The 27,261-nt window shown below is 54.3% G+C and overlaps 1 protein-coding gene and 1 long non-coding RNA gene across 3 annotated transcripts in view; one reads left to right on the top strand and one right to left on the bottom strand.

Moving 5' to 3' along the window:
• Positions 1-1,475: 1,475 nt before the first annotated feature.
• LOC141417953 (uncharacterized) lies at positions 1,476-27,091 on the bottom strand. Of its 2 annotated transcripts, XR_012442543.1 has the most exons (4): positions 26,978-27,091; positions 24,974-25,078; positions 16,288-16,363; positions 1,476-2,753 (listed from the first exon to the last, which is right to left on the bottom strand). It is a non-coding gene; the product is annotated as an uncharacterized lncRNA (long non-coding RNA). The 2 variants fall into 2 exon arrangements; XR_012442542.1 differs by lacking the exon at positions 16,288-16,363.
• Vstm2b (V-set and transmembrane domain containing 2B) overlaps positions 23,740-27,261 on the top strand; it is a 29,619-nt gene continuing 26,097 nt past the window's right edge. Inside the window, exons 1-4 of the mRNA XM_020174158.2 lie at positions 23,740-23,967; positions 24,400-25,031; positions 25,572-25,756; positions 26,716-26,745. Of these exons, the coding sequence (XP_020029747.1) occupies positions 24,938-25,031; positions 25,572-25,756; positions 26,716-26,745 (309 nt within the window). The 5' untranslated portion in view covers positions 23,740-23,967; positions 24,400-24,937. The remainder of the gene's footprint in view (positions 23,968-24,399; positions 25,032-25,571; positions 25,757-26,715; positions 26,746-27,261) is intronic.

Here is a 27,261-nt window from a genome sequence, read left to right as displayed (position 1 = left end):
GGGTCCAGGCCAGGATCAGGCACAACTGCCACAGAGGAGGAAGCTCCCAGCCCAGCCATAGTCTTCCAACACCAGAGTCCCTCGAAGAGCTGAGGAAGGACCTGAAAGTGCAGGTCCCACGGGGAGCCAGGACAGGGCCAAGTAAAAGGAATGGATGGCAGGTAAGACAATGTATGACGCAGCAGGGCTGGGGAGGGCCCTCTCACTCATCTAACAGCCTGGAAGCTCCTTGTCACAGTGGCTCTGGAGGGACCATGCTCCTGGGAGGGTGGGATCTGTAGCCCTGCACAGAGTATGAGTGCTTTGGGCTACCTAGAACCTGGGTACTGATGGCTCACGTCTGTAATCCTAGCTACTTTGGAGGCTGAGATCAGGAGGATTGCGGTTTGAAGCTAGCCCAGGCAAATAGTTCATGAGACCCTATCTCGAAAAGACCCTTCCCAAAAAAGGACTGGTGGAGTGGCTCAAGGTGTAGGCCCTGAGTTCAAATCCCAGTATCACAAAACAAAAAAAAAGAGCTGTCATTTTGATGTTTCTTTGGGTGGGCACACCTCACCACCCTCAAGTACTTGTGGTTCTAAGACATGCATGACCAGGCCAGTTAAGAGCTCCCAGTTCTCTGACCACTGCCTGAGGCTCAGCCGCAGACCTGTGACGTCAGTGGGTGATGGCAACCCCTTCCAAGATGCTCACGAGTACCACCAGGGTAGGGGGCTTGCTTTCTACTTGGGCAGCTAACCTGGTCAGGTGACAGCCTATGGACAAAGAGGGCACCCACATGGCGGAGTCTTCAAGGGGATTAAAACCAAATAGAGCAAAGACACATAAGAAAGGAGAAGAGTTGAGCACCTGACTCAAGCCATACCTGAAGCCTGAGCTTTTTGGTTACCAAATCAACTACCCTTGGCTTTAACCAAGCATAGGGTGGTTTTCTGTCACCTATGAGTGCACGCATCACAATAATACCTCCTCCACAGGCATTTCCACTTCTGTTACCCTATAAATGGTTCCCTGCAGATGCCTGACAATGTCTCAGCTGCACAATTCCCAAGGTCAGTCACCAAGCAAAGCAGTTAGCAAATGGCAGGGCCCCTGAGCAGACACCTCTTGGGAACTGAGGCTGCAAGTGGCCACTTCCCATGTGACAACCTGACAACCACTACCATCCCCATACACACACACACACCAGCTCTAGTCCTCTGGAGAATCCACCCCTGGTGTGGGGTCAGAGGCAGCCCATCATCCCAGGCCTACATCTGCTTTAGAAAACTGGAAGAGAGGGCTTCACTTCTCTCTGGAATTCCTGGAAGGAAAATTCTTGGTTGGGGGAGGGAGTGGAAGCAGGAGGGAGCTAGGCCAAGAGTCAACTTCCCCAGGGCTGCGTGTGTGTGTGTGTGTGTGTGTGTGTGTGTGTGTGTGTGTGTGCGCGTGTGTGTGTGTGTGTGTGTGTGCCCAACCCCCAAAGCTGCTTTTGCTGAAGATGGGGAGTTAGAAAGAGCATTAAGGGTCCCAAGGACCCTAGGAAATGAGGTGACAGTGAAGGTGACAGGCACCCACCAAGGAGCCTGTGAACCCCCACTGAAATGACAAGGTACTCCCACCTTCCCTTATGGTGTGGGCCTCCCTCTCCCCACCCACTGTGAGCTCAGGGTGGAGCCCCAGCCTAGCCCAGGGCTCAGAGGGAAGGAACAAGTTCAGGTGTGAGCAAGTGCAGCCCATCTGTGCCCCAGGGATTAGTCTTGGCTCTGGGGCTCCCAGCAAGGAGGCAAGGAGGGCCCCTGCTCTCATGGCCCCCACCCAGCTCAGAAGGAGGGGAAGAAGAGGCCATCTGGGCAGGGGCTGGTGCTTCCCAGTCATGGCTGCTGACCTAACCAGTGCTAAATGTCTCCTGTCCAAACCAATTTCCTCAAGTGTCTGCCCAAGGTGCATTTGCAGATTCCCCTGAGCAGAGCTGACAGATGGAAGCAGGGCAAAGTCGGGGAGGAGGTGGGTGATTCCCAGGGGAGGAATCACCCCCTGTCTTCTCAGGAGTTCACACAGCATGGTCGCCCCTCTCCCACTGTCACTTTCGGTCATCATGTGCAGCTCAGTGTCAAAAGCCCTCTATTGGAATCTCGAGCCCCATTGTTATGGTCACACTTGGGGGTGACATCTCAGAAGCCTGAGGGCTCTCCCCCACCCCAGCCACCAACCTCAGGGCTCTGTGAGGTCAGCAGAGGTCAGGACAGAAAGACCCCTTCTAAAGGGCCATGCGGCCCCCTCATTCTCTGTTTGCAGCTTCACCACTCAAGGGCTCAAGGTCACATAAGTTCAAGTGACTTTCTGTGCTGGCTGACCCCCCTCTTAACAGCAGTTAAATAAGTTGGGTGTGGTGGAGTACACCTATAATCCCAGCACTCCAGAAGCTGAGGCAGAAGGATCCCAAATTCCAGGCCAGCCTGAGGGACAGAGGGAAAACCAGTCTCAAGAAACCAAGGGTCTAGGGGTGTGATTTAGTTCTGAAAAACAAACAAAAAAAAAAGGAGTTAAGGTCTGGGCTGTAGCACAAATTGACATGCATGAGGCCCCTGGTGCACACTGCCCACCCACAAAAAAAGCCACCAAGTAGTAAGTAGTGTAGCCGGGTGAATCCCCAGGGGGAGGAGATGACTTATCCAAGGTCACAGAGAGCCAGCCCTAGAGGCACCCTGCATTCTCTTCTCTCTACCCTGGGACATGGAAGCAGCTCAAATTTTTGTCTCCTCCTGAAGTCACTAAAACGCAAGCAAATAGTCAAAAAAAACCATCAGCAGCAAGGACAAGAGATGACATGCAAAAAAGAGCAGCAATTTGGTGGTTCTCCAGAATTCCCCAAATGCTGAAAAGTGGCTCGTTCCCTAAAACTCCCCAATGCGTAAATGTACTACCGAATATTTTTTTAAAAGTTGCAGATCTGATCGTTTGCAAGACCTTGGGAGTCCCTGTGTCAGTAGCCAGTGTTAACACTTTGTGAGAGACAGGCACAGGGGAACAGAAGCAAAACCAATGCCAGCGTCTATGGGAAGACACTGGAGACTCCAGACACCACAGAGGCCTGACGCAAGCAGATTTGGGAACCATGACCCACGCACAGACAGAGAGAGGGGGAGGGGAGGGGAGAGATGCATTTGGAGTGGAAGAATTCCCTTTGATTGTTATAAAATAAAATCAGTGAGATTGTGCCATTTCTGAATAAACCCAAATTTATAATACAATCATCACACTTGGCAGCAGGCCTGCAGGTGGTCAGGCAGCAGGGGGGCACTTACTGAAAAAGAGGTGTGGAGGCCAGGAACAGTGAGGCCAGTTTATGGATGCCTACCAGGACCTCACACCTCTCCAGAGGCAGAGGTCTAGGTAAGATAGCCCCCAAAGGTGCTTGCCGGCCAAGGATTCTTAGAAGATGGGCTCTGAGCACCTGCTAAGAGCTCTCTAATCCGGTTTAACCACAAACACCTCCCAGATTCACCAGGCTTGGGAAACCGATCAAGGTAGCTCCAGAAGTCCAAGCCTTGGGATGCAGGTGACCCCCGAGTCCGGCTCCTGGGGAGTGCAGCAGAGCCAGGCAGGAGCTCAGAACTTCCTTCAACTCTGAAGTCTGCAGACTTCTGAACCTGAGGAATGGCAAAGGCCTCTGCCTACTGCTGTGACCCCTTTTCTAAGCCCGGAGCAGGACACAGGTTCTGATGAGAAGATGCATGTGGGGGATGGAAACCAGGACAGATTTGAAGTGTGGACAACTGAGGCAGCTCTGCACTCACTGAGCTGACACGTGAGGCTCCCCTGACATTCTGAGAGGCACCCAGGTGCTAAGAACTCACTACCACCCCCTTCCTCCAGCCAATCCCGCACCCCACTGCAGGGGAAGGGGCGGCTGGTATCCCATCTCTCCTGCTGTGTCTTCAGCTTGGTTTCCCCAAGGACCAGCTCTGTCTCTTACTGAGTTTGGAGATTGCCCCAGGGCTTCGGTAACAAGAGACGTCTCACTGAATGGTTGAACAGAAGCAGGTCTGCAGAGGATGAGCTTGTCTGCCACTGCAATGAATGAGTGGCTGGACAAATACATCTTAATGTGGATATGACAGTAGGGACCGTGTGTGGAGGGCTGAGCCACCAGGGTGTCTCAGCTCACCTCTCCACTCCTCCCAAGGGTCAGCATCATTCTCAAGGTGCTAAAAGTCCCCTGAGGCTGGACTGTGGGGGCCCAGCTTCCAGCTCAAAAGCTCCAACCTCCCTAGGGTGTTGGGGACAGCAGGGGGTAAAGTTTTCCTTTGGTTCCAAATTGAAAATGCCTTGCACATGAGCCCCAGGGCCCCATCGGCAGGGTCCCCATGTTCATCCCCAGATACTGCCCACAGGAAGCAAGGGAAAATGTGTCGTTCCCCCCCCCCGCCCAGAGAGAGAGACATCACAAGACAGCACGCAGGACAAAGGAAGGGTGCCCACGACAGAACCATGACCTCCACCACACAGTGAGGAGCCCTTTCCTTCTGGGGCTCTTTGCTGTCCAGAACTAACCCTGTAAGGGGTTGTATGGGTTTCAAGTGACAAGTGACAGAAACACACACCAACTAGATGGGGTGAGGAGAGAAGATTTGTGGATCCAAAAGTCAAACCCCAGGAAATGCAGGAGGCCTGTGTGGAGGGTTGGGCCACAGCTCTCCTGTCCACTCCTCCCACTCTGTCACTTGTCACTTGAATGTGAGGTTCCCTGGCTTCCTCATATACCACAGAGAGGCTGGAAGCCATGGAGAGGGGACAGTGGGGGTGAGTGTCACATAGGGTAGTTGGTGACCATATGCAGGGCCTTCATGGGTGAGCAGGGGACACAGGCCACACACCACAGTATCTGCTGTGAGCTCCAAGCAGGCCTACAGTGCTGAGACAAGCCCCAGGTGGCAGGGAAAGGCCTCTGTCCCCATGGAGAATCCCAGGCCTCATTCTCAAGTGGCTAAAAGTCACCAAGAAAAGGGGGAGCCTCCCGCTGGGCTCTTGCCAAGACTCCATGAGCCTGGGAAGCTGTGTGCTGAAGCTGGCTGCCCCCCAGTTCTGGGCAGAAGACAGAGAGGGGGCACAGGCTCAATCAACACCATGATAACTCAAGCCAGATAATTCTCTTGTCTGCGTCATAATTAATTTTACTTTCTTCAAAGGAACCAATTAAGGCATAATGTTGGGAAGTTTTTAAAGACGAGCCCTTTTCCTCACTAGTATTATTTTTGATGAGTTAAGTGCTATTAGGTTTTAAATTGCAATCGGAAGAGACAGCACGCATGCACAGAAGTCACAGACAATTCTAATTTTCGACAATTGTGAATAATGCTTAATGTGTTATAGTCTTCACAGTGGTTTATATTCATTTGGCTAAAAGCACAGTTCCAGACTTCTGTACTGAATAAGAAGATGACTTGAGGTGTGGTCAGTAGCTCATGCCTGTAATCCTCGCTACATGGGGGGCTGAAATTAGGAGGATTAAGGTTTGAGGTCAATGTGGAAGGGGTGGGTTTTGTGGGAGGGGGAAGGGGAAAGAAGGAGATGGAGGTGAGGGAATATGGTAAATGGGCTTCATATACTTATATGAAATAGAACAAAGAAACCTCTTGCACTTGCTTTTAAGTGGGGTGGGAGGGGGCCTAGGAGGAGAGACAGTGGCACAATATAAGTCAGAATTGTCACTATGAATCCCCTAATATATTAATATATATTTATTATATATAATATAATATTATAATACATCCTAATAAAAATATTTTTAAAAAATAAAAGGTTTGAAGCCAGGCCAGGAAAATAGTTCAAGAGATCCCATGTCCAAAATAACCAGAGCAAAATGGACTGGAGGTGTGGCTCAAGTGTAGAGAGACTGCTTTGCAAGCAGGAAGCCCTGAGTTCAAACCCCAGTCCTATCAAAAAAAAAAAAAAAAAAAAGAAGCTAATCAGTACTCAGCTGGTGTGTCATCTGGAAAAGAATTCTAGGCTGCACCCCATTTATCAAAGTCGCGGGGTGTCCTGTGGCCCTTTCCCGGGAAACTGGGCGACTTGGAGGTTAACTTGGACCAGCTGTATTTGACCAGAAAGGGAGGGCCTGGCTCTTCCGTGCAAATCACCGTCCACCAGCAAACGCAGGAAACACCTTGCACAGCACACTGGCACGCTCGGCAGCAGTCTGCACACTATGGGCACCTTTAAAAAATGAGCCCATTGTCCCCTGGCCGCCTATGACTAGCTGGAAAGGGAAAGACATCTGCTCCTAATTTGGTCTCCTCAAATCAAGACTTCTTCCTTCACTTCCCTCCAGGGCCAGGATAAAATCAATCAAGCAACAAAATTTATCCTGCACCAGGTGCATTCTGGCCCAGCGCTTAGAGCCAGCTCAGCCTTTTCTCCAAGAACATCATCCTCCCCCACACAGGAGCACAGAGACCACTGAGAGAGCCCCAAGTGTCAGCCTGGACCACCCCCAGTCTCCCAGCCCCCCTCCCCTGTCCCCCAAAGCTGTCCCACCAGAGTCTGGCTGCCAGCAGAGCTCCCTTAGACCCTATGCCAGAATTAAATATCTAAAACTACCCAAATTCCCAAAGGCGACTCCCCCATTTGGATCTCCTCTAGGCCCATATGCAACAGGCCAGCTGCTTGGGTAGAGACATCTGCTTGTCCCCACAGCTCCTCTCAGCTTTGCCACCTGGGTAGCATGGGCTGTTGCTCCATGTCCACATAGGCAACATGGAGCAAATAAAGTCCCACAGAGGCTCATTCATGTCAGCAGCCCAAGTCCCCACAACTCCCCTCCCACTCCAGCAAGTCTAAGTCCCATAGCTCGTCATGCCTGTGTTCACCCACACACCCCAGGGCCTTTGCATGGCCTTTCCTCTGCCTGACATGTGTTCCTCTGGTTTCTACATAGCTGTTCCTTCCCCAGGTCCTCAGGATACCCTTCCCTGATCTCACTGCTACAGTGCACCCCAGCCATGCCCCAGCATACCTCTTTTTCAGTTTTCTACACAGAAGTTACCCCTTGGCTCACACCTGTCATCCTAGCTACTCAGGAGGCAGATATCAGGAGGATCGCGGTTCGAAGCCAGCCTGGGCAAATAGTTTGTAAGACCCTATCTCAAAGAAAAGCCCATCACAAAAAAGGGCTGGTGGAGTGGCTCAAAGTGTAGGCCCTGAGTTTAAACTCCAGTACTGCAAAAAGAAAAAAAAAATTAGCCCTGTCTGATTTTTCTTCTTTTTTATCCACATGTTTATGAGCTGTTTCCTCCTCTGGAATTTAAGGCCATGAACAAGCACAGGGGAGAAACTCAGCACACAGTTGTCACCTGAATAAAGAAAACAGCTTTCCAGGCAGGAAAAAAAAAAGAACAGAGAAGCCTGGGAGCCTAGTGATTCTCAGGGCAAGCCAGGAGTGAGACAGGTGCAAGGCAGCCAGCTGTGTGGCCTTGGGCACTTGACCATCCTGAGTCTCGGCTCCCGGGTGAGGGCCATGGGAGCTTGTGCCTCCCCCGTGGGGATGTGCCGGGTTATAGAGTAGTCGTGAGAGAGAATGCTGGACTCAGAATACACCTGTGTCTAAGGTCTATGCTGATTAGTGGGGGAACCAGAGCTGGCCACGAGGGGTGATGAGGCTGGGCAGGGGGGTTGAGGTGGCCTGGCATAGTATGTCTGGTGACGGCACAGAGGCACAGCTGCCAGCTCCAAGGAGTTGGCAAAAGAGGCAGATATCCATGCACCAGATATCCCTGATGGGGGAGCCCACTGCTAAAATAATTTTCTTTTTTTGGTGCTACTAGGGTTTGAGCTTAGGCAGGCACTCTGCCACTTGAGCCAGTCCACCAGCCCCGGGAGCCCACTCCTGACTCAGCTTTTTCCCACCCTTCTCCCCCTTTGCGCCCCATGGAAGAGCCTCCACCTCCTCCCCCCTGGGGGGACTCTGCTCAGGTTGCTCCAGTGGGCACAAGAAGGCCAATGAGAAAGGAATGAGGGTCACAGCCTTCTCCTCCGGCATCGCTTGTGTGTGGTGTGAGAGAAAGCAAGAGGCCCAGGCGTGGGCTCCTGAGGGCCCCAGCCTCAGCCTCCCAGGCCCAAGGCCCCCTGTAGCTCCTGGGCCCCAGCCAAGGCACTTCTGTCAGCCGCTGGGCCCCCAGGACACAGCCTGGATTGTCTGGCCAGCGGCAGGCACAGAGCCACAGCTGAGCGGACAAGGCCCAGCTGCTCCTAGAGACAAGTGCACAGCTTTCATCCCACATGAAAGGGGAACCTATGTCCCCTGGGGGAGGGAGAGGAGTAGGGAACAGCAGCCCAGGCATGGCTGTAAACACCCCCACTCAGAGGCCCCTGTGCACTAGGCTGGAGTGGCCAGTTGGGCCAGAAGGGAGAAGGCAGCTCTGGCTGCCCAGCCTCCTCTGCCTGAGAGAGCCTGAGGTGGGGCCCCAAGTAGCCCAGGTTGCAGCCATTTCCCGAGCTGATGCAGCCCCCTCCATTGGAAAGCGGGAGATGGAGATGTTTTCCCTGGATCATCCCAGAGGACCAAAGTCAAAGAAAGGATGAGATCATTTCCTAGAAAGACCAGGCTCCCTGGACACAGCACTCAGCAGGACTAGGGTTCAGACAGCACCTGCGGACCCTTGTCTGCTTAGAAGCAGACCTGTCTGGCCCAGGAACAAGGTAAGCAGCCACCTGAGTGCCTGCTCCTCCAGACCCAGGAAGGCGCCAAGGCGGAGGCGTGGTGGAAGAGGGTGGGCAGGCCCATCTGCCCGATGGAGTTCAAGTTCACCGTCACAGGAGGGGACCCTCAAAACCCTCCTCTGAAAGCCAGCAGGACTGAAAACTAGCTACAGAGGGTCAGTTTCCATGTCTCCTCTTCTCATTAATTATGTATCTCATTCTTTGGAAATAACCCATCTATTTCTGCAGCAGTCTTCACCATAGTGTGTGTCTGTGTGTGTGTGTGTGTGTGTGTACACGACCTTGTGTGCACATGTACCTCACACACACACACACCAGGGCAGTCCAGAAGGGACTCTCTCTCTCTCTCTCTCTCTCTCTCTCTCTCTCTCTCTCCAAAACTGGATAAACACAGGATGTGACCCTGAGGCCCTTCAGGCTCAATTGCAGAGCACATGGAACCCACGTCCCAGGAAGGTCACATCCAGGCTGCACAAGAGGGACAGAAAGCCTGCCATCCAGCTGGGTGGTAAAGCTGTCTGCTCATCAGTAAGGCTTCTGGGATGAGGGTGGACCCACTGAAGCTGAGCCTTGCTAAAAATAGCAAGGGCTGCTATTTAATGAGTGGTTTTTAATCAGGACTAAAGATCAGGACAGACCCTACCAGGGCTGCTTCAGACAACTGATAGAAAACTGAGTCCCAGCTTGAAAGGAAAAGCAGACAGTGAGGGGAAGGGGTCACAGCACAAAGACAGATCCAGCATCCTCACGGCTGGCCTTGCAGGGTACCCAAGAGGTCACTGTCCCCGTGTCTCAGGCCAGACGTTCATACTATGCCCAGCGAGACTCAGAGCATCCTATACCTGTGACTGTGGACAGGTTGCAGGGCTGTCCTGGTTTGCAAGGACTGGATCCCAGGTTTGAAGCTGGTGCAGGGGGCCGGCTGGTCGCACTTGCCCAATAAGAACCAAGTGGAGGAGAGGTTTGTCATCTGTGTATAGAAAGTGCCACACCATCCCTGGGACTCAGGCAAGCCAGTGGTCAGTCCCCATTGTACAGAAGAACAAGCACCAAGGACATCGTCACCCAGCCCTCTTCCCTTAGGGATGCTATTTATTGCATTTTGATTGAGATGTTTCCAAGAGGCACATTCGTGTTACTAGAGAGACCCCTGTAGGACAGGTGGTGTCCATGCCTCCTAGAGAGGGACAGTGTCCCTTGTTCAGCCCACCCCACAGAGCTCAGGAGGCACCCAGGTGCTTGCTGGTCAGATGCAGGTACTTCTGCACAGCCAGCAGGCAGAGCCTCGGATGGACATCTGAACATGAGATGGAAGTCACTACTTCCTGTTTTAATTTAACAAGCCCAATTTTATAAATAAATAAATAAAGTGAATTTTTCCCAGGCTGTTATTTCTAATTATGCATTTATATCAATTCACATTATGCAGTTGATGAAACATTAATACCAAAAGCAATTTTGTGCTGACGGGTGGGCCGGAGAAGAGCTTTCTTCACATTACAAGTCAATATTTTTGGAAATAATTACTCAGTTGCTCATCAGAGTCTGCACTGGCTGACCCAGCGGTGTGTCTACACAGCCCCCAACTCCAGACTCTAAGAAGGGAAGTGCGTTAGCCAGGAAAGAGGATAGCAGCCTCTGCTGGCTGCTGGGACAGGCTTGGTCTCAGCTCTGCTGTGTCCCTTTACTGTGTCTTTTGGCTGTGTTACCAAGTGTTTTCAGAACTCAGCCCCTCTATCTGAGAGATGAGAATAAAAGTAACTCTCTCATAGGGCAAATTAATACAGTTAGGCTTTCATTTGTTTATCAATTCATGTAAAAAATTTTTTTGCAGTCCTACTTCCTGTCAGACACACTGTAGGTATTAAATGAATGTGAGGATGAGGAGGGGAGAAAGCACACAGGTATTCTAACAGATCAGGTCAGTGGTGGCCCCTGGCCCCGGTGACAGTGTGTCTCAGGACTTCACAGTACCAGCAGCAACAGAGGCAGGGAAGTCTGTAGCAGACACAGCTCCAGTCCTGAGGAAAACACCAGAAAGATCCATCCTTCAACACAAAAAGGTTTGAGGCTACCACCTGTTGCTGTCTTCCCTTCCACAGAGGTGTGTCTTCTCTGTCTCTGTGTCCTCTGCCCAGTAGCTCCTCAGCCTGGCTTCCATGCTTAAATGACTTCCAGTGAGATGCCTCAGTAAGAGGTACATGCCAGGAGCCAGGGCTGTGAGGGAACTTGGTGATAAAGGCCAGAACCAGGATGGCGGCTGAGGAGGTGAAGAGAAAGGGGCAGAAGCACTGTTCACAATAGCCAAGCTATGGAAACAACTCAGATGCCCTACAACTGATGAATGGATCAAGAAAATGTGGCATAAACACAATGGAGTTTAACTCAGCCGTAAGGAAGAATGACATGGGGTTTGAAGTTAAGTGGATGCCATTGGAGGACATCGTGGTAAGTGAAGTAAGCCAGGTTCAGAAAAACAAAGGCCGCCATGTTTTCTCTCATACGCTGAAGATGGATCCAAAAGATAAACATATATAAAAACAGGCACGATCACACACAAACTCAGATGTGGAACATGTGTGTAACAGTGGAACTCCTCTATGGAACTCAGGGAAGGAGGGAAAGGAAGAGAGAATGACAGAGCATCAGTGATATCGTAAAGCATCACATCTGTGCAGGTGGAGGACATAAGGATGTGTACTGAAAGCTGCTGAAAATGGGGGTGGGAGGGAAGGAGGAGGGAGAGCACTGGAAGGGGTTGAATGGACCAAAGTGAAGTAGACTTACAGCAGGGTTACGTTGAGAAGGCCCTTTGAACATCAACTTAAATATTGATAATGAAAGACAGGACTGTAAAATAGGTACAGTGTGGGAGGGGGAGGGGGAACGAAGGAAATTAGGTGAAGGAACACAGTGGATGGACTTCATATACTTACATGAAATAGAACAAAGAAACCTCTTGCAATTGCTTTAAGTGGGGGGGGGGAGGATGGGAGGAGAGATGGTGGGGAGATCTAACCAATGTACAATATAAGCCTATTCGGAACTGTCACAATGAATCCCCTCTGTACAATGAATATTTCCTAATATTTTTTTTTAAGAATTCATTAATTATACAAAAAACGGGGACAGAGCTGGAGACATCCCAAAGGCAAAAGCTTGTGGCAATCGGTCATGGGGGCAGGGAGAGAGAGAGGAGTCAAGCATTATTCTGGGTGGCCTCTCGGGTATCAGGCCAAATGCCAGGATGGAGAAGCCATCAGCACGGTAGTGTGCCAGGCTTGTGTGTGGCAAAACCATGAGCCTCACAGCCAGTGGTGAGGTACCACTGTAACACCTGTGTGGAAGCCCACAAAGATGGAGCTCACACCGAGCTGTGAGGAGCCCCAGAACTCAATGATTTCGCAGATATGGTGGCCCAATAAGGAGACCAGGGTGGTGCAGCCAGACCCACTGAAGGAAAGTCAGGAACTGTGTCACAAAAGCCAGAGGAGCCAGTACTTCAGAGAGCACAGCTTGCTTAACCAACGCTGCTACAAGTGATGGAAGGTCAAGGTGAGGACGAAAAAGTGTCCTACAAACTTGAGGACCCTGATGAGATCACACCTCGTATACACATACAGAAATGTCACACTGTACCCTGTGAATAAGCACAGTGGTGTATGTATCGGAAGAGTTTAACATTAAGACACTGAGTCACTGAGGCGTCACACCCAGAGTCACTTTGGAGGAATGGGTGGAAGCCAGGCTGAGCACAGACACAGAGCGGATGCACGTGCAGTGGAAGGGAAGGCAGTGACAGTGGTGGCCTCCACAGGAAAACCCAGGAGGCCCTGGCTCCCCAGATGCAAACCCTGGAGGCTGAGGCAAAGCCAGCGATGCAGGGAGCTGAGGGCCCAGCAGTCGCCAGGCTTCCAGTCCTTCTCCTGTCAAGCTCAGTTTCCTCGTCTGTAAAAAGAGCAGCAAGTCCAGACACACACGCTCTGAGGGTGAAACAGCAGTGTGGAATCTGACCAGCTCCAGCTGCATGTCCACCACTTCAAGGCAAAGCATACACCTTCCCTACAGCCAGGACCACCTGCACAGACCTTCACTGTGGCCATTGTCACTGCATACACTTCGCTGTGGCTGGGGCCACCTGCACAAACCTTCCTGTGACTAGTGTCACCTGCACAGAACTCCCTGTAGCCAGAGCCACCTGTACACTCCTCCCTATGACCAATGCCACCTGCACAGACCTTCACTGTGACCACTGTCACCTGCACACAACTCCCTGTGGCCAGGGCCACCTGCACTGATCTCCCTGTGGCCAGAGCCCCCTACCCAAACCTCCCTGTGACTAGCGTCACCTGCACAGACCTTCCTGAGGCCATTGGCACCTACACACATCTCCCTGTGACCAGGGCCATCTGCACAGACCTTCTCTGGAGCCACTGCCACGCAGCCTGGTTCCACATGACAGCAACACCAGAGCTGAGCAGTACCTGCTCACAGGTGGGGCATGAGGACTGGGGGGCAGGTATGAGGCCTCTGTCACCTCCTCCTGAATGACATGAGGCCTCCCACAGCCCTAGGCCATGCTGCTGTGTCCCCCATGTGAAAGAGGCCATTGCAAAGTGAGCGTCCTGCCCCTTATGCCAAATGGGGAATCCATCTGGCCTTTCCCTCAGGGATTAGCTGCACCTGCAGACAGATACCTGGGCCCTCCCAGCATCTCTCATTGAGCCCTTTCCCCCTTTGTATGTGCGCCTGGTCCTCACAGGCCTGCAAGTCCATGTGCTGGGCTCCAGCCTCCAGGGAATCTTGGTCATGGCCTTCCAGACAGCAGGAGGGGGACGCAGTCCTGGTGCTGCGTGGGCAGGTCCGGCCCTCTTCCTTGGCTTGGGCAGGGTCTGAGAGCAGGTCATAAGGCCACCCAGGCCTGCTTTCAGTGGAAGAGGAAGGGCCATTGTCCACTCCCTCAAGAGCAACTAGTGGGCGAAGAGCTACTCTGAGTAGGTGGAAGAAGGGAAGCAGGCCCACATGTGTGGTCTCGAGGAGAGAGGGAAAGTGGGCCAGTAGAAATGGTGGGGGAAATACGAGATGGACAGGGAACAGAGGAGGGAGAACTGGAGGGAAGGAGAGAGAATCAAGTAGGAAGAAGAAGAGGAGGAAGTGAGAGGGAGGAACACAGGGAGGACAGGCTTTTCCCTACTGCAGGCTCTAGTTTCCTGTTTCCTTCAGCCTCCACAGAGAGGCTCATGGGAGCTGCTGCCTCACTGCCACCATTGTGTGCGCGTGCACACATGCACTGCTACACTGTGTGCACACACACTAGCCTGTACACATATTGCGTTCACACACTAGCCTGTACACACACATGCCTTGTGTGCATACACTATGCACACACGCCAGCCTGCACACACACCATATGCACATGTGCACAACACACCCTCTGCATGCACACACTTTACACACATCTGTACTGTCTCCACACCTGTCACTCTGTCTTTGCCAGTAAATGCTCTCTGTGCACAAAGGGTGCCCCATCTGAGCATCTCTGCCATTTGCACACATGTGTGCACACATGGCCATCCTCTCTCTGTGTGCACTGTGCCCATGTCCACACCTATGTCCTATGGTACACCCCGCCCCCCAGCAACCTCAGGCTCTGGAAGGAAAAGCTGGTGGCAGAAGGATGGGGCCCATTTGGAGAGCATGTTTGCAGCAGACTGTCCCTAAGGTAAGAGTCTGCAGGCAAGGAAATGCAGGAATGACCAAGGGTGGGACCCAGGGGCAGCTGTCCCCCAGCCCCTCCCCAGGTCCAGGGCCAGAAGGCCAAGGCTATACCCCTCGTTAAGCCTCCAACTTGACTCCAGGTGCTCCCTGCTGTCACTAAAACACACCCCAGCTCTGTCACTGATCCCTGCCCTCTGCCCCACCACCTAGCCATCCTGGTCCACCCCCTAGTTGAGCCTGCCCGATCCAGGCCGCCACAGTGCTGCCAGGCCGTGCTTCTGTGACCTCATAAGCCAGTCCTTCCCAGCCAGGGATCCCACCAGGGTCTGGTCCTCTTGGTCAAGGTCTGCCACCCAGTGCCAGCCCCTGAGTCGCCCTAGACCACTCATACAATAGGCCTTCCCCAAAGACTTGCCGAGCTGAGTTGAGCCTCTGGATACCACCTCTCTAAAGTGACATGGGACCTGTGTTCAAAACTTCACAAAACTCCCTGCACCTCTTCTCCCCTGTGGCTTCTCCAGCCCTGGAGGGAGCAGGATGGTGGAGTGTGCTCCCTGATAGGTGAGGGGCCGAATCAGAGAGAAGACATGGGCACAGGCCAGTGTGGCCAGCACTGAGCTTTCTCCAGAGTCTCATTCAATAGTTTTCTTTCTTTTTTTTTTTTCCAGAAAGGCAAAAAATGACATTTTGAAACATTACCATGAGAAATTAAGTTAGATCTGAAATATCAAACACATTCTGCGGATAAAACCAGGGCCTTTTGTGGCTAGCAAATTGCGGAGTTTAAACCTCCAGGTGCATTGGCCCACCCAACAGTCCCACAGTGCAGTGCTGTGTCCTCTGACGTTGCACTCCTAGGACAAGAGGGGCTGGCCTCCAGAGCCAGGGGAGGGAGGGCAGTTGCAACACACAAACACAAGGCCACTACAGCCCTCGGCTCCCCAGGCAGGGTGACCTTTTGTCAACTTTGGACGGGAACACAAATCTACCGTCACTCTGGATCGGCCTTGATTGGATCAAATCCCATTGGAAAGCGGTGGGATGGGGGGAAGGCAATAAAACCTCCAGAATTGATATTAAACCACTGACATTTCACAAACCGAGCAGCACTGGCAGCTGCCAGTCCACCGGCAGGAGCTCTAAGGGAGAGAGTCAGGCGTGAAGGTCACGGCAGTGCCCAGAAGCCCCTCCCTAGCTTCAGCATCAGTACTGAGTTGCAGGAGAGCCTGGATGGCCTGTTTAGATGGGGCAGAGGCCCCTGTGCAACCACTCCGTCCTTTCCAGACCCTGTCGTTCATTTCCAGCAGGGGAGATGTGTGGCAGGCAGCCCACACCTAAGGCGACTAAAGAAGTTGTCAATGTGGAACTGCTGTCACCCTTCAGTGGGCAGGGGCCATCCCCCAGGAGGAAACCAGGGAACAACAAGATTCCTTTGAGAGAGTAGCCTGGGCCTGAGGACTCACAGGTGGCCACGCAAATGCAACCCAGCACTATTCAACACCCGTGACATGCCAAGCAAGGTGTCCAGGCAGGTACAAGAATGGAGCTAGGCACAACCCCTATCCAGGAAAGGCTCAGACAAGCATCTTTTCCTCCAGGTAACCCAATCAGGCAGAAGCAGGGAGCTGGGCCGAATAAAGCAGCTGTCTCTGTCACTGTAGGTGGGCAGCGAGTCTCCTAAGGTCTGCCAGCTGCAGCCACAGACCCATATGGGCTTGTGCTGTGAGCCCATCGCTGGCCTTGAGGGACACACAAGAAAGTGGAAGCCCTGTTCAGTACTCAGGAGGCCCAGGAGGTGGTAAATCTTGCCCCTTTCCTGTCTGCTCTATCCCCAGGCCGACGTCAGACATCACTAACGTACATACTTACCTGCCAAGCCTAGATGTGGCTTGGAGACCTTCTCAACACAGAGCCCCAGTAGTCACCGCCCCTCGTGGGAGCTGACCTGAGAGAGGAAAAATAGGTCTGGGTCTTTCTAGACTAATAGCTTAAAGACACATATAGGGCCACTCTGGGTGTGGGGACAAAGAACAAAGGCCACAAGTATGGAGGGAGGGGAAGCATGAGGAAAGCTTCCTGCATGAAGAGCCCAGCTGGCTGGCTGGAGTTAGCCATGATATCTGTGTGAACAGGCAGGGCTGCCCAGTGCTAGGGCAGGGCTGAGATGACAGGACAGGCCACCTGGGACTAGAGTCAGCTTTCCCAGCCTAGCCTTGGAGCTCCTAGGTGGGACTTTTTTGCTGGAGCTGGAGCTGCCACTCAACCCTGGACAGGGTCAGTGGGTGGGAGGGTCCTTCTGCTCTCCCTCATCCTGTGGAGTCATTGCTGGGGCATGGAGGTATCTCAGAGCCTCTTGCGTGCCCACAGTGCCTCCCACTGGTCCAGACCCTTTGGGGATGCTCTGATCAGAAACTTCTAAGTGAGCAGGGCAGCAGTGGCTCACACCTGTAATCCCAAGAGGCAGACATCAGGAGGATCGTGGTTCAAAACCCCAGGACCACAAAAGAAAAGAAACTTCTAGGTGGTAGGTTCAGAAAGCTGTAAAAGGGGCCAGAGCTGTGGGGCCCTGGATCGGAAGCTGTTCCCTAGTGTGACTGGCATTTCCTGAGCTGCTCCTGGGATCCATAAATGCAGGGGACACAGAAATATAAGTCATTTGACAGGACCACCCCATGAACTAGACATCAGTTCATGGACTCCACAGCAGCCCGGGCAGAATCCCAGCCTTCTGGCAGGAAAAACTGGGGCTCAGCCTGGTGAAGGGACCCAGCCACAATACTGCAGGAAAGAATTCCTGCTCCAACTTCCCCTCCACTGCCCCCCAGCACTGTGTCCTCACCTTGTGCTCACACGGGTGTCCTGACAACATGAGGGTCACCCTTTAGAAGGCTGACCAGTCACAGAGAGACCAAGGCTGGCAGACTGGACACTGGGGGATGAAGGGGGACTGCCACAGATCCCCCTCACTCCCCAGAACATCTCCACACAACATCCCACCAAGGGGCAACCTCTCTGGAGAAAACTCAAGAGGCAGAGACCTGACCCTTTAGCTGATCCTGAGTCATGATTAGTCATTTCATGTTTTCCCTCACCAGCCTCATCTTTAAGGTGAAAAAAGTGAATGGGGGAATAATTAACTTTATCTTGAACGGACCAGTGTGATCTGATCCATCTAGCCCCAGACTCTTAATCCCTTACACTGTCAAAGCAATTTTTGCTTAAGTACACAGTCTGTCCTCTACTAAATTAAACTAATAGATCTAGGGGGAAATAAAACCCCAAGTGTACTGACAATATAAAAATAAAAACATTAACTCTCTATGGGGCTGTAAGAGTTATTTTGGCAAATGTTTAAGTAACATGTACACCCAGGCTGTAATAAAATCCATCAGGGAATGTTCAATTTTACTGGTCATCTCTACACTCTGCCCCCCTCTCCTCGTGCTAACACCACCCCTCCCCAGCACCCAAGCTCATAGGTGGCCAGGCAGTGCCCCGAAGTGCCCCATCCACGTCCTCACAGCACTCAAACCAGCAAGGCTGGAGCCCTGCTGTTAGTGCTGCACCCCAGGTGCAGGGCCACCTGCTCTCAGAATCCATCATCCTCTACCCCCTCCCCTGCCCTCTGTGCTAAGCACACCCTTTCCACAGAAGAGGAAAGTGAGACTCCTGATGGCCAATGTAAGGCAGGATCTGAATCCAGGTCCATCTGGCTCCAGAATCCTGGGAGCCATCCTGTTCTGTTTTGCTTTGCTTTTTACTTAATTGTCCAATGAGTCACAGAGATCCCAGGCCAGGAAGGCAAGCTCTTGCTTGGATGACACTCCTTAAAGGGGGTGTCTGGGGTTCCCCACCCAAACCCAGAACTCCAAGGAGCCAGGAAGGGTAGGGTGAGATGCTCAGAGCCTCCAGACTCGGTCACCCTGGTGCTCATACTCAAACCCTCACACCTAGACCTGGTAGAGTGGTTCAAGTGGTAGAGCACCTGCCTAGCAAGCATGAGGTCCCAAGTTCAAACCCCAGTACTGCCAAAAAAAAAAACCAGTCACAGCTAGTGTACCCAGCCTGCTGATGGTTGTCACACATCCTCTCAAATGCAAGGGGAGTGGACAGAAGAGAAAGGATGGCAGCTAAGAAACAGAGCCAAAATAAGACGTGTTCCTGGCAACCTCTCTGCCTCTTGCTCCAAGCTCCCAATCCAGACCCAGCAGAGACCTGCTTCCCTGCTCCCACTCCAACCCTACTTCTGTTTGTCAGGCTCCCACCTCCACCTTATTACCAGTCCAAAGCCATAGCCTGTGCTGTCACTCAACTCCACCAAAAACCCTGTCTCCTGGATTCCTTTCTCCACCTTACCCTGACCTCGATCTCTGCCTCCACACACAGGCAGCTAGACCTTAAAGATGCCAGCACAGGCCAACCCAGTCCCATCTAAGTTAGCCCCACCTCTGCTCTCTGCTCAGGGCTCAGCTCAAGTTCAGAAGCCTCCTGAGTAAGATCTATCTCTCCCTCCCCAAAATCCCTGCTGGGGCTGGCTCGCTCCATCCTCAGATTTGCTTCCCACTGGGCTCTGAGCCCCACCACCAGGGCCAGCCCTTGCTCAGCACTGAGCCTCTATTCCTGGCACGTGAATTCTCACCTTGGCACCATGGCCCAGTGTGCCCTCCCCACGCCACCCCTACTACGCATGCCTCCCTCACTTTCTGTGCTCTGCCACCCTCTACCTTCTACCACCCTCCCAGCTCTGTACCTGTTATGCCAGTGCTTAAAGCCCTCTTTCTCTCCTGGCTCTGTGCCTGGCTGAGGCCAGGGTCTTCCCCTATCACTAACAGTGGCATTTCCCCTTTGAGGGACTGTCTCTTCCCCTTCTCTGTCTTGACTACAGATTCCCCCTAAGACAGGACCTTCTTCTCTCCTGCTCTCTGCGACCCCCCAACACCAAGTACACCACAGAGAAGGAGTCCATAGACAGGTGCTGGATAGAGTGGTCAGGCTTTCAGCATGTGCTGACTGAAGATATGTTTAAGATGAGACACGTTCAGCCTGGAACTTCTCCCTCTTCTAGAGATAGTTTTTAAGTCCAATCAACCCTGTCTCTGACAAGCAAACCAACAGCCCCAGGCTCAAGGGACCCATTGAGGAGGACACAAAACAGCAGTAACAGTCCAGGCCCTGGAGTCTGATAGCTGTGGGTCCCTTCCCCCAGCTGGCTGAGTCCAGACTGATTGAGAACTTGGCCTACTTTGCTGAGGGTGCATGGACAGAGCCAGGTGGCCTCCCTGATGGCCCTAAGGCCTGGTGAGAGTAGGCCTGTCTCCATGCAACAAAGTAGCAGGAGACTGGCTGTCCTCCTCCCAGAATTTGGCAGTCCTAATCGGTCATGAGGTGGGACAGAGGAAGACAAAGGGAACACAAAATGAGAGCCTTTTGCTTGCCCTCCCCTGGCACAGGAGCTCTCTGTCACCCCTTCCCTGTCTATCAATCCCCAACAGTTTCTATAGGACCAGACCAGCCAGACCCCTGCCCTTCACTGACTCTATGTGTGTCCTTGCAGGGGAGCCTCTCTGGGGGCTGGATTCAGAACTTTCTCCCCTGACACTGATGGCAAACGAATGACTAAATTGACCAAAAATAAAAGTCCCATAAATCTGATATTTTGCTCTAAGCTGTCGGCTATGCAGAGTGCCAGAGTTATTGATAGAAAAGTTTATGGATGGTCTGTGTCTTAAAATCAAAATACATTACCCAAAATCAATGTGGCTGTACATGGTACGGGGGAGGACAAGAAAGGTCAGCCGAGACGAGAATATCGAAACCCCAAGCCTAGGAGGACCTCAGCAAAAAAAATAAATGAACTTGGCAAGTGAGTTCCAGGAACAGAATTGGCCAAGGGCTGTCATGAGGGTGTTTCCACAAACAGCCAGGCAGCCTTTTTAAACAGCACTATTCAAGATGCCTTTGAGAGCCAGCATAACCATCCACAAAACAGTACTGACAAGGGCGGTGTACCCCAACTCTCAGCCCCAACAACAGCTAGCAAGGAGTAGTAGGCAGGTGTGTGCAAGGGAGCCCAGAGGCTGGACATATGGAGGCCAGGCCCTGGCAAACACCACCTCACTGGACAGAGCCAGCAGGGCAGGTAAATGGTGGCCCCACTGGTCGCATTAAAGAAGGCTTCACCACCAGGTCCCTGTAGCGTGTGGCCCATTTTAGAGCTGTGCTAGGAGGGACAGAGAGAGGGGAGAAATTTGTCATTCTGTCTTGATGCAACCACGGCTGAAGAACAGTTGTGCGAAGCTTGTCTCTCCATGGGAGACCCACTTCACTTCACTTCACACAAGCAGGAGTCTCTCTACACAGGGCTTCTTAATGGGAGCCCAGGGGCCCTCGCTGTGTCCTCAGAGAGAAGCATCTCCTTGGGGCAGTCGGCACACACACCCTCCACCACAGACAACTTCTTTAGGGTCTCCAATTGAGAGGTTGTGACCTGAGAAGGAGCTGTCTCCCCTGCAAGGCAGGTTTTGGCAAAGACTGGCATGGTCAGCTCAGTGACCCTCAAACTGGCTATGGGGCTAAGTCGAAGCCCCTGCCCTGTCCACCAGGAAACCCCAGCAAGAGAGGGCAAAGTGCCTTTCCCAGATGGTCCTAGCAGTGATTCTATCTTCTTTTCTGGGACCCAACTCTGGATCAGGCCCAGCTGGGAGTGAAAGACTGAGGGGAAGGTGGAATTGCTGTCCAAAGAGGGACAGAGGAGCAACCAGACCTGTCCACCCACCCACACACACGCACGCAGAGCTGAGCAGGTAAGGGAGAGGCTCCTGGCTGCCATCAGTGGGGCCAGGGCAAGGAACCTTGCTCTCCTCACCAATTCCAAGTATGGGAAGTATAGTCTCACCTGAAGTAGGCAAGAACTGGGCGTTTGGCTTAAAAACTATGACTCCAGAGTAAGCCAGTCTGGACTGACACCTCACTCAGCCACTTACTAACTGTGTGAGCTCAGAGAAGTTCCATAAGCAATCTGAGTTGCGTCATCTCAACCACCAAATGAGGTGAAATTGTGATTTCAAATGGGGTGAAATCACAGTGTCTACCCTCCAGAGTTGTTGGAGAGGTGAAATGACCCACAGATATCTACTGAGCTCCTACTGTGTGCCAGCCCTTGTTCTGCATGACTGGAGATGTATCAGTGCCCAAAGAAGACTTAAACAAGAAACACACTGAATGGAGAGACTGTATGGTGGTTCTTTCAGAGAAAGAAAAGAAAAAGGAAAGCAGGGTGAGAGGTTGGTGCGGGGGGGTGGGGCGTGGTGTGTAGATCGAAGTATTAAATATGGTGGTCCAGGTGAGCCTCATCAAGAAAGTGACTTCCTGCTGGGCACCAGTGGCGCACACCTGTAATCCCAGCTACTCAGAAGGCAGAGATCAGGAGGATGGTGATTCGAAGCCAGCCCAGGCAAATAGTTCACAAAACCCTGTCTTGAAAAAGCCCATCACAAATAAAGGGGTTGGTGGAGTGGCTCAAGGTATAGGCCCTGAGTTCCAACTCCAGCATCACAAAGAAAGGAAGGAAGGAAGGAGAGAGGGAGAGAGAGAAAGAAAGAAAAGAAAGTGACTTCCTGACAAAAGTCACAGCATGATGGCTTTGGATTTGGGCCAGGAGAATCCCAACCAGATGGTACAGCTGATGCAAAGGTCCTGGGGTGGGAGCACACATAGTGAGTTGCATTGTGGAACGGAAGGCAGTGTGGCCACAGGTTAAGGACGGAAAGCACCAGGAGGTGAAGGCAGAAGAGGAGAAAGCAAGGTTTAGGGAGAACTTGTCATTTGACCTTGTCAGGCCACCAGTGTAGGTGCCCAGTGACCTGGGAACCACCGTGGGGTTTTGAGCAGTGGAAGGGTTGTCTGATTTCTGTTTGAGAAGGGTCTCTCAGGCGCCATGTTGAGGAGCACTACATTGAAAGGGAGTAGCCAGTGTCTGCTGAATGCAGTGATAACATACACCCTACCTCTTATTGAAAATAATACCAACTTATGCGAAGGGAAAGAAACACCTTACCACACAACGTGGTCCAAGTATGGAAAATCCCCCAAACATTACAGGTAACCAAGGTGTAACTGCCTTTTGCTGCAGGCATTCTCCCCTTGCACAGAACCCTGATCATCAGTCTGTCTAGATCCGGTATTGGGAGAGGAGCTTGCTGTCTGTCCATGGGGCCACTGCATAGTGGGCTAGGCTCTCACCATCACCCCAGGTGAAATCGCTTTCCTGGAATCCCAGGATGGTCCAGATCTGTGTAGCATGATGCAAGTCTGCCCCCTCCCTTCAGAAGCCGAGGACAGCATGGGGCTGCAGGGTCTTTCATTCCTGGGCCCTGTAGTTTCTAGGGGCAGGTGGAAATTCCAGGGGGAAACTGGCCAGTGGGCATGGAATGACAGAAAGAGCTGGCAGATACCAGTGAAGAGGAACTCCAGGGAGAGGAACTCCAGGGAGAGGAGGAAGATCCTGCACACCACTGTTCTCAGCAGGAACTAGATGAGCAGCTGTGACCCAGCAGGTGAAAAGGACCCCTTGGCCACAAATAGGAACCTGAAACCCAGGCACAGGAAAGAGGGAAGGAGAGAGGTGCCCATCTGCCGCTGGACCACACTTAGAAAGCATTTGCAGTTTCTTCCCCTCTGGGCTGCCTGCGGCTGGCAGCCAGGACCAAGGTGGATGTGGGGAACCCGTTTTCCCTCTGGGTTTCCTTCCTCAGCTCTCTGGCAACCCTTCCACCTCTTGGAGGCTGGAAGGCAGGGAAAGCAGACTTGAATCCACTGGGCTCCACCCCAACCCTAGGTCAGAGCTGAGGGTTGGGGTCCTGGAGTAGGAACAGGAGACTGAAATCCCACTGACTGGAGACTCCATAGGGAAGGGAAAGAGAAGAGACCCAAGAGGAGCTATGGGCTCCCCTGAAGGACTCTGTGCTGGGTCCGAATCACACGTTCACCCTCATTTCCCTTTGGGGAATTAACCACAAGCCTCAGATGACTGAGGAGGTGGCAGGGTCCCGGTGAGGGCTTGGGGAGGCACGGAAATGCGGCGGGCACAAGAGCGGGGGATGGGCTCTGGACTGGACCTCTGCCTCCAGCTGCCTGGGGATCCCCCTTTGCATGCGGTAAAGAAGAGCAAAGGCCAGTGAAGAGCGTCCAGGGACGCAGGGACCAGTTAGTGAGGGGTTAGGATCCCCGCCCCCGCCCAGAACCCTCCAGGGCCCTGAGTCGTGCCCGGCGCTCCCCACCCCACCCCACCCCCGCCGCCTCTGCCGTCACTCACGACCGCTGCTCGCTGGCTCGCTGGTGCGCTCCGCGCCACAGGCACCTGCTCGCCGGGCGCTGTGCGCTCACTTCTCGCTCACACACTGCAGACTCTCGGCATCGCCGCCGCTGTCACCCGGCCTCGTCCCCGGCCCGCACAGCGCTCCGCCCTTCTCTCTGGCCCCTCGGAGCCCACCCAACCGCCATGGCCCGGACCTGGGCCAAAGAGTGGTGCAGCTCGTTGCCCAAAGCGGGGTAAGGAGTTGAGGCCTGGGGGCTGCGGAGAGGGCCGGGAAGGGGGGGGGCACAGGACGAGCAGGGGGTTGAGCGGCCGTCTCAAGGGATGGAAAGGATGGAGACTGAGAAGCCAGGGAGAGTTTAGGTGGGAGGACGCCCCCCCTCTCTCCAAGCAAAGCGGGTGCGGGGCGGGGTTGCGCTCCAACCAGGGAGCTGGTGGTCCCTCCAAGCGACCCCCGCGGAGGGAGGGGGCGCGCTCCGGGGCGGGGCTGGTGCAGGGGAGGGGAAGGGAGGGCTGGGGTGATGCAGTGGTGGAGGCGGCTCGGCGCCCAGCCACTGACCGCCCCCTCCCTTCTCTCCCCTCCCCTCCCCCCTCTCCTCGCCTTTCTTGGGCTCTGGGTCCGCCACGCCGGACCCGCTCTCCCCGCGCTGCGCTGGGTCGGACGCCAGGTCTGCGCGCCGCGGCTGAGCGCCCACTCGCCTCGCGGAGAGAGCGGCGGAGAAACCCGCGGGGGCGGCGGCGGGAGAGCCCCGAGGAGGTGGCAGTCGGGAGCCCAACCAGGAGACCCGGAGGCAGAAGCTCGCGGCTCCTAAGCGCACACTCCCTCGGCCAGGGATGGGTCCTGGTGCAGCCGGACCCCTCCTCCTGCCCGGCCCGTGGGGCAGAGACTGAACCGCGAACTCCCTCCACCACCACCCCCATCGTCCTGTGGACAACCGGACAGAGGGGGGGCACTGACCGATCGCCAGTAGCCTCCCAGCAGGACCTCGCCTCCTGCGCCCCCCGCCGGAGCGGTGCCGGGCAGGCAGGCCAGGGAGCTGGACTGATTGGCGGCCGCCGGCGGCCAGGGGAGGGGGCGCCGTGCGGGACCATGGCAGGCTCCGAGGCGTCCTAGCCCGAGCTGGAGCCTGGAGCCGGAGCCCACGCTGCTGCCACCGCCACCTCTCCGCGCCCGGGCCCCCGCCGCCGCCGCGCCCCCTGCGGGAGATGGAACAGCGGAGCCGGCTCTGCGCCCTCGGATACCTGCCGCCTCTGCTGCTGCTGCTGCCGCTGCACGCCCTGCTGCTCTTGGTCGCCGATGGTGAGCGCGGGAACTTCGCTGCCGCGGTGGGCTCGGGGGATCCTTTGCTGGGGACGCCGAGAGAAGAAGGAGGAAGAGAAAGGGAAGTCTTCGAGGTCTCCAGCAATCCCGGCGTACAGCCCGGGCCCGGAGGGAGAAGGGGAGGAAGAGGGAAAGCAGCCAAGGGTCGCCGCGGCAGTGGCGTTCCTGGGGGAGTCACTCCAAGTCCGGCCTGACTCCCCGGCTGCGGAGAGGAGGCCTGTGCGGAGCGAGAGTTGGTGCGCCCCAGTCTGGCTCTCTGTGGGTGCGGCCCCGCGCAAGAGGGACGCATGAACCGCCCTCCTGTAACCAGGAGGGAAGCAACCGGCCAGTGGCCGGTCCCTGCTGCCATCTTGCAGCTAGTTGCTCACTTAACTTTGCAGAGTAGCTAGGGGAGGAGGTGGGGAACCCATGGCCAGCGAGCGAGCTGAGGACCGACTGCCTCCGCCTCGGGTTGTCCCAAGCCCCCGCCCTACAGCTGGTCACGCCTCTCTCTCCCTCTACCCCCCCTCCCGCTCCCAGCTACATTCACCGAAGTCCCCAAAGATGTGACAGTGAGGGAGGGAGACGACATCGAAATGCCCTGCGCGTTCCGGGCCAGCGGAGCCACTTCGTATTCCCTGGAGATTCAGTGGTGGTACCTCAAGGAGCCGCCCCGGGAGCTGCTGCACGAACTGGCGCTCAGCGTGCCGGGCGCCCGGAGCAAGGTAACCCGAGGCCGCTAAGGCACCCACCCTCAACCAGCTGGGGCAAGGGCTATCCCCGGGAAGAAGGCTGTTAGTGCATGAGCGCCGGGCGCTCCCATCCTCCCTCCGCACCTACACACCATTATCAAAATTAGTGGTTGTTATCCGAAAATCCTATCCATTCTCCTGAAACCTCCCCTAACTCCATTCAAGCCTAGCCTAGCCCCTGGAGTGCCACACCTCATTCAGTTCTTCTGCTCTTGCTTGCTAGCTGCCAGCCTAGCTTGTTTTGGGTGCTGGGTGGTGAGAAAGATCACTTGATCCCACCAGGCTTTCCCTGCCCTCAGCCACTCTGATGTCCCCAGAGCACAGCCCCAAACCAATTAAGGTCCTCTGAGCTGCTTCCAGGGACCAGTAGAGACCATGTACTGGGCAACCAGTGGGTCACCTCTAACGCGCTCAGGACCAGAGGGATGGCCGCCCTGTGGGAAAACCTGCTAGGACCCCCACTTAAATCACCCACATACCTACAACACCTCCCTACTTTGGGTCACCCAACCTTACTGTTCATGTCTTCCACTGGATCCTGTCCAGACATACCAAAGTCTATATCCAGTTTTTCTCTGTTCCAAATTGAATGGAAGGTTTGAAGACACTGGGCAGGGATGAGGATGTTCCAGGGAGGGAGACAGGCCCTTCCTTCCCTCCCACACTCCTGGTAATCTCGCCTTCAGCTGGCAGGCTTAGGATAGAGCAGCCACTCTTTGGCTACGCACCCTGCTAGCTCCAGACCTCACTTCCTTCCAGGATAAATTGCTGGACATTCTGCCATCCTTCCTGCCCTCAACCCCGGCCACACCCTAAGCATTTTCAAGTCCCAGCCGGCTGCCTTGCGCAAAGCGGATGTAAGCTCCCCAGCCTGAAAGCCACCAACCTAATGTCTCTCTCTGTCTCTCTCTCACTCCCTCTTTGCATTCTAGGTAACAAATAAGGATGCAACTAAAATCAGCGTAAGTGTGGAGCCCAGCGTGGGCCGCGGGAGACCCCTTCTGGCTGCTTCGCGCCCCGCAGCTCCCTCCCCATTAGAAAGCCTCCGTGGCGTGGTGGCAGCGGTGTAGGGCCGGGCTCTCAGCCTTCCATTGCCCGCTGCTTGGCGCCATCTGTCGCCTAGTGGAGTCGGGTTCATTGTTGTGTAAATCAAGGGTCCAAAACCTGACACCCCCAAATCAGCTCAGCGCTCACCTGTGTAATTTTCCTTGCTTTGGATCGCGCGCTCAGGCCCCTCCACCCGTCCGCTCGCCATTCCTCGGTTGTCATTTCTCTCGTCGCCGTGAGCGCGCAGCTGCTCGCCTGGCAGCACTGATGCTCCCGCTTCCCACCCGCGTCTGCCCCGCCCAGCACGCGCGCCGGGCTCCCCCGGCTCTGCGCTTCTCCTCCGCCCAGTGCAGCGTTGTAGGCTGAGGGTGGAGGGTGGGGAAGGGGCAGAAAGAGCAGTGTCCCCCAAGCTGCACGCGACCCAGGTATCG

The sequence above is a fragment of the Castor canadensis genome, chromosome 16 (genome assembly GCF_047511655.1).
Source record: "Castor canadensis chromosome 16, mCasCan1.hap1v2, whole genome shotgun sequence".
Classification (NCBI taxonomy): domain Eukaryota; kingdom Metazoa; phylum Chordata; class Mammalia; order Rodentia; family Castoridae; genus Castor; species Castor canadensis.
Note: the sequence above shows the minus strand (reverse complement) of the source record. Positions and strands in the feature narration are given on the sequence as shown.